General features: G+C 33.7%; 2 protein-coding genes across 3 annotated transcripts; one reads left to right on the top strand and one right to left on the bottom strand.

Annotated features, from left to right (window-relative positions):
- Positions 1 to 2237: 2237 nt before the first annotated feature.
- LOC110378827 (protein bric-a-brac 1) lies at positions 2238 to 5978 on the top strand. Of its 2 annotated transcripts, none has more exons than XM_021338235.3 (5): positions 2238 to 2365; positions 2446 to 2673; positions 2781 to 2926; positions 3040 to 3640; positions 5283 to 5978. In XM_021338235.3, exons 2-5 carry the CDS (start codon positions 2469 to 2471, stop codon positions 5588 to 5590), a joined length of 1260 nt encoding a protein of 419 aa, XP_021193910.3. In that variant the 5' UTR covers positions 2238 to 2365; positions 2446 to 2468; the 3' UTR covers positions 5591 to 5978. The 2 variants fall into 2 exon arrangements, with proteins under 2 accessions (XP_021193910.3, XP_021193909.3); XM_021338234.3 differs by lacking the exon at positions 5283 to 5978 and adding an exon at positions 3973 to 5169.
- Positions 5959 to 10558, bottom strand: LOC110378825 (probable ATP-dependent RNA helicase pitchoune). The gene is made up of 9 exons (XM_064037770.1): positions 10146 to 10558; positions 9879 to 10031; positions 9079 to 9240; positions 8838 to 8979; positions 8435 to 8597; positions 8190 to 8342; positions 6726 to 6893; positions 6468 to 6642; positions 5959 to 6146 (listed from the first exon to the last, which is right to left on the bottom strand). Exons 1-9 carry the CDS (start codon positions 10408 to 10410, stop codon positions 6055 to 6057), a joined length of 1473 nt encoding a protein of 490 aa, XP_063893840.1. The 5' UTR covers positions 10411 to 10558; the 3' UTR covers positions 5959 to 6054.
- Between the last annotated feature and the right edge of the window lie 47 nt (positions 10559 to 10605).

Genomic DNA, 10605 nt, shown 5'->3' with positions numbered 1-10605 from the left:
TAATTACATAAAGTTTGTTTGTGAAATCTGCATTAACCCAGTTTCCAAATAAAACCTAATTCACGCAGAGGTTGAGACAATGATGAGCCCATCGTGACCATAGGATATTGGGTGATAGGTACATACATTTAGACAATATGTCAATGATATATACCTATTCATTACTTGTCAACGAAAGGAATGCCTAGTGGATAAAGAAACCTCTCAAGTATGAGGGCATGGATTCGATTCCGGGCCAGTCAAGTACCAATGCAACTTTTCAAAGTTTGTATGTACTTTCTAAGTAAATTTTGGACACCAATGACTGTTAAAATGTAGGTCCCGGCTGTCATTGAACATCCTTGGCCGTCGTTACGGGTAGTTGGAAGCCAGTAGGTCTGACACTAGTCTAACCCTGGTAAACTGAGTTGAGGAGGTCAGATAGGGCAGTCGCTCCTTGTAAAACACTGGTACTCAGCAGCATCCAGTTACACTGGAAGCCGACTCCAACATAGTTGGGAAAAAGGTTCGGAAGATGATACTTGTAAAGCGTACTTCGCGGAAAAACTGAGCGAAAAATCCGCCAGTGTGAAAGCGCTATAATTGTTTTGTAAAAGTCCTTGGTACAAACTTAAATGTAAGTAACCAGAAATCACTGTAGGTACCTACTATACGAGTATGTTCCATTTAGTACCTACAGCTACTACCTAAGATGTACATCTCACTCACTTCCTTTAACTCTGTGCAAGACAGGTACAACTTCACCTACACGAGTTCATTAGCTTTTACGTGAGAAGACTATTTGAAGGCTATATTGGCGCAGTGGGTCGGAGTTGTCTCTAAGTTTAGAGTTTGATTTCCGCGTAGAGATCAAGCTGTAGGTAAGCAGGTTGTGAATAATATGGCATTTGTCTCGGATAATGAGCTCTAGGTAGATAGGTACTTAACAGGAACATATGATGAAAATATTTAGCATTTTCCCTAGATAAGCATTGCTTCTAATGTTCAAATTGTGATGCTATTGGCGATAGAAGTCATTAGTGAATAAAATTAGTCGATATATGTATTTTCGCAGTATTAATTGAAAATGTCTGTGTTCTCAAAGTTGAATAGCTCGACAGCACTCCGATAGCTAGATTAAAGTAGGTAAGTAGGTACTTAGCCTTAGCTGCTAACTATTTTCCAACAGTTTTTCGAAAATATAGAAAATCGCACGTAGATAGATAACAAACAAAACTTGGTCAGTGTAACTAACATCTTCGTTGGGATTCCACTGCGTCGACAAACTCCTAAAAGTTTGGTTGAAACTTAATTTAGCTGGACTAGTCCACGACCGCTGATGGAAAGTTTTAGCAAAGCTCTGTACTAATGGAAGCCGAACTAAATAACTGGAAGCCATCTACCAACTGAGTGAAACGTAATGTTTTAGGTATATAGATAACTATCTACCTAAAGGAAGAAGTATGTACTCGGTGATGGAAAAATGTGTTTAACAGCCAGAGTTAGGTTAAGTTTTGCAGCAGTCTTGGGACGTGGACATTATTAATTGAGAGCGAATATTTCGAAAATGTTTGAAGATTACGTCAGGGCTAGTTACAGGTACCTAGGTACAACTAAATAAATAGTTTTTGGGTTGCAAAGGTAGGTACCTGGGTAAGATTTAGTAAGACTTTATTTATTATAAATGTCTTAGATACAAAAGTATGTCATGTCTCTCGGTTTCTGGGGTAGCATCTGCACGGAATATGAACAAAACTTCCAACTTGGTTAGAGGTCGGAATTTTGCAAGTCATTACAACGAGCACGTGCTTCATTAGTCATTACCATTAGAATATTATTAATTCTACTAATGCTACCTATAAACTCGAAAGTTTGCGAACGTGGGATGTAGGACAGTACCTAAGTGTTTTTGTTTGACAACGTAGGTAATCCGTTTCTGTTTGATTTTAATACAGTCATCACTTTGAGTTATTAGACAATAACTCAATGTAATGCTATTCATGCACAAATGCATAAAACTGGGTGGCGCCAAAGACAAGTAATGTGGCTATAATACATCTTGCCAAACTGAAACATCGCGCATTAATTACATCATTGAAAAGTCACGAAAAAATAGTAAATTACAAGTTCCACCGTTGTACAATACCTAATGTATGAAAATTATAATAGCGACGCAAATGGTACAGCGATTCCTATGGTACAGCTATGATGACAAATCATTTTTAGTCGATTCATTATATTTTCGAAACAGTACAACCCTAACATTGAAACCAACTAAAATTATTACATGGCCAACACTACGCATACGCGACGCGCCGTTCACATCTGTCACGTTTCTCACACAAAATATTTATCAAATTAATTTCACTAAATGCAGCTGTAAACTGTTAGTATTACTTACATTAAGAGTCTACATGAAACTTGAAATGTTCTGACTAATAATTAAACGTGTAATATCAATTTTAGATGCAACTTAACAGTGGTTAGAAATGGACCAACAATTCTCATTGTCTTGGAATAATTTTCACGGGAACCTGACTAAAGGATTCGCCGGTTTATTAGGAAATGGCGAATTTGTCGACGTTACTATTGCCGTCGAAGGCCATTTGTTGCAAGCACACAAAGTGATACTGTCAATATGTTCACCTTATTTCAAGAAGATGTTTCAAATGAATCCATGTCAACATCCAATTGGTAACTGTCTCTATTGTATTAGAATCAAGTTTTTTATTGTTTATTACTATCACTTATGTTCTTTCTTTAATGACATATTATATGTAGATATTTGCTTTGGTTTCCAGTTGTACTAAAAGATGTGACTCACAAAGCAATGAAAGACTTGCTACAGTTTATGTACCATGGAGAAGTTAGTGTGAAACGGGAAGATCTCACTAGTTTTATAGGAACTGCAGAAGTATTGCAAATCAAAGGATTGACAAACAAAGAGGTAGATGCTATTTTATTATTGTTTATGAACTTTGTACTAGTTTTTCAAAGTTGAAACCCATAGACACAAGTCCATGTGTTCAAACCTTTTATTATATTTGTTTTTTTTTTCAGACTGAAGATGATGAGGACAGTGAAAGAGAGCAGGATGTACACAAACATAGAACAGAAACTCAGAACAATACTCCTGATGCTGAATCATGTGTGTCAGACACTTACGACACCACCATTAATGATGAATCCACACAAAACAATGAACTAGACCTGCTCAAACAAAGGCAACTTATAGAAAAACTACACAGAATCAGCAATCTTAAAAGAAAATCCAATGAATTCCTCCAAAAAAACTACTTCTCTGACATACTTAACCCTGAGAAGAGACCAAAAACAAAAGAAAAATCTATTTACTCGCAAAACAATCAGATTTATCAAACAAATAATTATGAGAATTTAAAAAACTTATATGATGACAACCCTGTAGATATCTCTTCGTCATACAACACTCATATTCAGAAAACGAACACTCAAGATTTTAGTGAAAAAAGTAAAGATCAATCACTGTCTGATAATGGATTGGAATTGAAGACAGAGTGTGATGACAGTGATATCATAGTAACAGACCCAGCTGTATGTTCCAATACAAAAAATTATGAATCTTCAAGAGAAGGCAAGAAGGATCTGTCCATACCTATGGACTATCCATCACCACAAGACAGTAAGTATACCTCATTCATAAAAATACTTTTAACAATCTCTAAAATCCAGCACTGTAACATAATCTCTACCTCCATAAGAAAATTAGTTTACAATCATTTTCTTTGCTTACTAATGCTTCCTCAATAGAATCATCTTGATCAATAAGATTAGAGATTGTGTTGAAAATGCAATCATTTTATTATTTTTCACTGAAAGTTTTCCTGTTTTCTTTTGCATAAAGCTTTTTATTATGAAAACACGATGGCATTTTCAACAATTTATAATCTTATGAACAACTTATGTGCCTTTATTTTGCATACAGTGCAATGAAAATGCCCATCGTGATTTCAGATACCAGCTTGAGTTCGTTATTCATCGACCTTAAAAACTTAGTGAATGGTAAGGTGACTAACAATGCACTGAGAACTAACACAAGTGAAGAGTATACTAGACCAACTATGGAGCACCGTCTTGTAACCATCCCACAAAAGGAAGATGGAAAGAAGAAGTATCCACAGCGTTCTTGCCGACTGTGCTGGAAAATAGGAAGGAGACGAGACACAAGGTTTATGTGCAGCGCTTGTGAATTGCCTTTCTGCAAATCACCTTGCTTTGGAATCCATTTTAATGATATACTCAAAGTATCTCAATTGCAAGGAGATTATTATGCTAATTAAAACTTTCTTACATAGTATGCTACACACCTCTATAGAGGCAGTATAAAGTTATTTTTAAGTGAAAATTATATACATTTTATTAGTAGATAATAAATCTACTGTAAGTTTAATATTGAGGCCTGCTATTCATATTTATAAAACAGAAAACTGAATCATAGATTCAAATAAGATTTGGGACCAAATCTATAAACTGGAATAATTGTGGCAAAAACACCTTAAAAGTTACATAAATGTAGAGTAGCATAAGTTATATTTTATAAGTACCAGTTACATTTTGGAGTAATAAAGATCATAAAGCACAATAATTAAATCAACTGTGATAGTGAGACTCTGGTCTCAAGTGCCAATTAATTGTTAAATAAATAAAGCTATTTTTATAAACTTACATAAAACATCAATTAGAGCATATACATATTTCACAATTTCAATTAGTGCCATCGTGTTTCGCCATAAAAATTTAAAGACTTTATTGCTCATATTCTAGTCTATTTATTGTACTAATTTAAGGTATCCAACAATCTTTTCTGATACTACTTTATATTAATTAGAATAGTGTTTGGACTAGTATTTTGACATGAAACATCTTTAATATCGAAATGATCTCTATTACACGTAATTTACATCGATTTTACACCTTATTTGTATAGGAACCAAATTGAGATTTACATTCCTGATTTTTAACATTCGTATTTTTTTTTATTCTTAAGGCCCTATGTGGATCATTGACTTAATTTTTTTATTATGATTCAGAAGAACAAGTGCTGTTTTTAATGTGTGATGTTACTTAAAAATGTGTTTTTGAATGATTATTATTATAAGTGAATGTATTTTTATATCCATATTTGATTAAATGATATATGAACAAAACAAACATGCTCTTTATTCTGTACCCATAAGTTTATTGGAATTTTGGGACTACTTATCTTTTTTTACAGACAAAATCAACACAGTGAATTAAGAACTAAAAGATTTCTTTTTTTACAGGTGCTCTATCACTTGTCGTGAATGGATCAAATGAAAACCAGCAGCTACCAGTTCGCTACAAATATATTTATAGTAGAAAAGGCCACAAACAATTAGTGCATATGAACTTCGTTTATACCAAACATTCTACAACTCACGGTAAAACCTCATGGCGTTGTGTACAGTACTTCTCATTAAATAGATGTCCAGCCACCGTAGAAACGATAGATTCTATGATTTACGCCATCAATCATCAACACAACCACGAAGATTGTTACGAAAAACTATCCAGAAATAATATCTATGAAATGTGCGTTTCGCCCAAATAGAAAAAATATAATGTAAATAGTATTATGATTATAAGTGGACCTCAAACGCAAGCGTAATGAAGGCTTTCTAGCTTATCGAAATCGAAAATATTGCATCATAAATTCATGGCCATAATCATGAATTTTAAGCACACGAAAAGTATTATGATTAGCTAAGCTAGGAATGATCTTCAACAAAACCTCAAAATAATGAGGTCAAAAAGTTCCTATGTTTTAATTTAGAAATTCTTTGATCATCTCATAAAATTGTATTATAGATTTCGGAATGGTTTTTATACGTAAATATACCTTTAGACTTGTCTAGTCAGAAGATAGATTATTTTCTTCTTGTAAAAAACATATTTCTGTCCCTTTAAGGAATAATTAATATAAAAATGTTTATTTACTTCGTAATCGTTTTATTCAACATTCCAAAATATTATATTATATTTTATTAACAGATAAAGTTTCATTTGATGCTCGTATTATTTTATACGTTTTATATTTCCTGTAGATTGTTCAGCTAGCATGGCTGCCATTCTTTTTCTTGGCCTATGCTTTTTACTGAATCCTATCCCTGAAACGACATAAAATAAAATAATTAGTATAAGTACACTGTCAATTCTTATTGATATTGTAAACGCGAAAGCTTTCCTACCAAGGGCTGAAGCGACTAAGATGAAATTTGGGTTGGCGATGGTTTGTATACTGAAGTCGGAAATGAGCTGCTTTAATCCGCGTACAGTTACCTTCGACGAGTACGCGAAATCTAGTTTTATAATATTGAACCTGTTTATATCGGGCTGAAGATACATTCGGGATATCGTGCCATAAAATAAACCCTTATTTTCTTATTACACTGTAAACAATATTTTGTCAAATAATTTATTTTACTTACGAACATCGACGTCGGGTCTTTCTTTGAGACCAAACGATCTAGCTACTGCATCAACGTTCATTGTTATCAAATTAAAAATATGCTTCAACTTTTTTACTTCAAATGCTCTCATGTAGCCTTGGAATGCTTCAACTGCTAATTCATGAAATTGTGGATCAGACATAGCTGCATCAACCTGAAAATTAAATTTTAAAAATTATAGAAAAAAACACTATGTAAAGATTGACTAAAACCTTTTTCGATCTTATACTCTCTTACCTTAGGTTGTAAATTCGAAAACTTGTCCCATGATTCATATTTGTCTAAGAATATTTTGGATTCCTTCAAATAGGATACAAATTCTATCTCATCTGGTCTCAATAACATGACAGCATTTCCCTCAGCTCCCATGCCCCTTGCAGTCCTGCCTACTCTATGAATATATTCCTGAAATATACGAAACAAGTATCTAGACACACGGCAGTGTGTCCGCCAAGTTCGAGCAAAAAAAGCGACACACCGGCCGTGGGTTATATTACACGAACCATTTCGGGCCAAATTCGACCCCCCTATAACTCAAAATCTATTTTATTTACGCATACCAAATTTCTAGTATCTGTTGAGACCCCCTCACTTATCTAAAATACAAAATTTCATTAATATACCTATTGTAGGTCTTGAGATATTGACGTCAGAAAATCGCTATTTTTACTATACACTCACTGACTGACTGACTGACTGACTCACTCATCAAAAACCTAGACCACTTCCAATGGTCGTATTGACTTGAAATTTGGCATGGAGGTAGGTCTTTATGTCAAGGTAAAGGGAAAAATCTGAAAATGGCCAAGTGTGAGTCGGTTTCAAAATAATGAAGGTGTTTTGTACCCGGTGTAAATTTATACCCCTAAGGAACTAAAACGAAATAAATTTATCTATATTTATATAATTTATTTATATAATATATCTTCGAATGGTCGTACCGATCTGAAATTTAATACAAAGGTTTGTATTAAGTCAAAGTAAAGTAAAAATCTGATCTGAAAACAACCAAGTGTGCGTCAGTTTCGAAAAAAACGAATGTGTAACTTTGATCCACGAACATAATATTTGATAACATGTCATGTCAGTCAGTTGGTAAATCTAGTCGATTTAGTTTATCTAGTTCATTTCTTTGTAAGAAGCATAAATCTGAAAGATAGTATAAATGAGACATTTCCTTAACTAACTTAATCATAAGAAAAAAATAAAATAATCAACCTTACAAAAATAAATGAAATCCCACCCAAAACAATAATGTGAAAGACTGCCAAGTTCGATAATATGGGAATGCTTCGCCTATAAAAGAAGTGAGATCTGAATAAGTACCAAGTTCCATAGTTACATATACCTCAGTTCAAAATAGTTATTTTTTAATGATGTTACTTGGCAAGTTTTAATAGAAAATTAAATAATTGATTCATTGCGTTTAGTAGGTTTATGGTGTGTGAAAACTTGCCAAGTAGCATCATTAAAAAATAACTATTTTGAACTGAGGTATATGTAACTATGGAACTTGGTACTTATTCAGATCTCACTTCTTTTATAGGCGAAGCATTCCCATATTATCGAACTTGGCAGTCTTTCACATTATTGTTTTGGGTGGTTATCATTTACAGCTACTGGGATTTGCTTGCTGTATTGATTTATTTTTTAATCTGGCAATATTGAACCTTATACCAGACTTTTTCATTCAAAACTTACATTGGCATCTGATGGTGGGTCAAACTGAACTATCCAATCAACAGCCGGTATATCTAGCCCTCTTGCTGCTAAGTCAGTACAAAATAATGCTACCTTTTCAGCATTATAGAAATTTGATATCACATCAGTTCTATCTGACTGGCTCATTTTACCCTGAAACAATACTCCGTGATTATTTAATAATGCAAATAAAAATAATTACTACTCCCTAACTTTTCTATAATATTTTCAAGCTATTTACTTACATGAATACATAAAACTGGAGCTTCACAATACTTGCTAAAGAATTCATGATGAAATTCCACTGACTTACAGCTTGAGAAGAACACCATTATTTTGAAGTTTCGCGTTTTCTTTAATAACTTGTGTAACCACCACAATCTGTATTCTGTTTCACATACAGCATACCTGGAATTATATTTTAAGATTGTAACTACAACATGTTTTTCCAATGCAGTGTTGAATGCTATCTACTTCTAATGATTGGCAGAGAACTATTCTATAATCTTTTGTGACTTCTCAACCATAGACATCCACTACTAGTTCTCCTATATTAATCCAAATATGCTGTTTGGAATTGCACACAATAAGTCCCACCTGCAACCTTTATTTATTTACTTTAAACAAAGTCTGGTTTGCACCACTTACCCCTGTTTTAGTCCTTCCACAGTAGCTCTAAGATTGTCCTCATCAGTATTTATATTGTGAACCTTTTCCTTCATAGCTGACTTTATCAATGCATCAGTTCTCTCTGATTGTGTGGCACTAAACAACATTGTTTGTCTGTGTTCTGTAAATAAGCATTCATTTAAGGATGTTTTATAGATGATTAATTGTTAAAATTTAATTGTATATTATGCCTTGTTTTAAAATGAGACAATAAACTTACTCGGCAATCTGTTTATAATTTGCTTCAAGTCTTCTTCAAAGCCATATTGGAATATTTTATCAGCTTCATCTAATACAAGACAGCATACATTTCTTGTATCAAACTCTTTGGTTCTCATGTGATCAAATAGCCGTCCAGGTGTTGCCACTACTATGTGAACTCCTGAAATCGAAACAGAACAAACTTGAATATAGAGTAATTGTTATTAATGTATGTTATATGTAAAGTACATACTTTATGTGTAATAGCTCAAACTTCTACATGATGATGCATAGTTTATAACTTACTAGCCGTTTTCCCGCAGTTTCACCCGCGTCCCGTGGGAACTACTGCCCACACCGGGATAAAATATAGCCTATGTTACTCGCAGATAATATAGCTTTCTAATGGTGAAAGAATATGTTAAATCGATTCAGTAGTTTTTGAGTTTATCCATTACAACCAAACAAACAAACAAAGTTTTCCTCTTTATAATAATATTTATTTTATTTATTTATTCCTTTATTTCAGGCAACTAAGGCCCATAAAAATAAAATACAAAATATAAAAAATACTTATAAACTAATACATATGCTTACTTATAACAACAAATACAATACTATAATATTTAACTTAACTTACTATACATACATACAAAATAACAAAGAAAATAAAAACTACTGCACACGAATCATCGGCGTCGTGTTACGCTGACTGGTGTCACGTAGCCGGCCACGAAACCGGCGGAACACAACACCTTTCGGCCAAAGGTCCTCCTTTAGGAACTTTTCGAGATCGCTCGAATATTAATATAGACCAACCTGTGGAAAGTTCTAGACTTTGTTTCTTCCTGTTCTCTCCACCAATAACCAAGGCAGATGTAATGTTCCCATGATGTGCTACAAGTTCTTGCAGTACACTGTATGTCTGTATGGCAAGTTCCCTCGTTGGAGATATTATAATACAACATGTACCTATAAACGAAAGAGAACACTTTGATGGTAAATAATGATAAGGTATTTATAATTTATTAAGCTAACAGGTGAAAATAATTTCAACACTGGAAAAGCAGTATTTGGACAAGGTACCTTCAATCTGTTTTTCCATACATTTGATAACAGTTTCCACTGCTGGTATAAGAAAGGCCAATGTTTTGCCTGAACCTGTTTTAGCAGTAGCTACCACATCAGCCCCGTCTAACGCTTCTGGCAATACTTCAGCCTGGATATCAGTCATGATTTTAAATCCCATCCCCTTTACAGCTTCTAAAGTTGCTGCAGAAACTTGATCTTTCAGATATTTAAACTTCTTCCTTGGATTTATACTTTTGTCTTCCATGGTTGACTCTTCCATTTTGAAACTTATTTAGTTTTTACAACATACTAGGGTACTAACTTATTCTCTCCTGTGGCATTACAAATGAAAGTTGATTGAAACACAAAATAACCAAGAAATCATGAAGAAATACAAAACAAACGTGAATGAATCTGTCAAGTGTCAACATTAACTTGACAGACTGTCATGCTCGTCAGGGTATATGTGTTCTGT

Source organism: Helicoverpa armigera, chromosome 14 (assembly GCF_030705265.1).
Source record: "Helicoverpa armigera isolate CAAS_96S chromosome 14, ASM3070526v1, whole genome shotgun sequence".
Taxonomy (NCBI): Eukaryota; Metazoa; Arthropoda; class Insecta; order Lepidoptera; family Noctuidae; genus Helicoverpa; species Helicoverpa armigera.
The sequence above is the reverse complement of the archived record's forward strand: the minus strand, read 5'-3'. Positions and strand labels throughout refer to the sequence as shown.

Bases quoted from the DNA above. Each gene is read 5' to 3' on its own strand.
- LOC110378827 (XM_021338234.3), top strand. From the start codon at position 2,469: ATGGACCAACAATTCTCATTGTCTTGGAATAATTTTCACGGGAACCTG. The intron at 2,927-3,039 runs GTAGATGCTATT...TTTTTTTTTCAG, and splicing joins AAGGATTGACAAACAAAGAG to ACTGAAGATGATGAGGACAG. The intron at 3,641-3,972 runs GTAAGTATACCT...TCGTGATTTCAG, and splicing joins CTATCCATCACCACAAGACA to ATACCAGCTTGAGTTCGTTA.
- LOC110378825 (XM_064037770.1), bottom strand. From the start codon at position 10,410: ATGGAAGAGTCAACCATGGAAGACAAAAGTATAAATCCAAGGAAGAAG. The intron at 9,241-9,878 runs GTTGGTCTATAT...TTTCGATTTCAG, and splicing joins AAGTCTAGAACTTTCCACAG to GAGTTCACATAGTAGTGGCA. The intron at 6,147-6,467 runs GTAAGTAAAATA...ATGTCGTTTCAG, and splicing joins AAGACCCGACGTCGATGTTC to GGATAGGATTCAGTAAAAAG.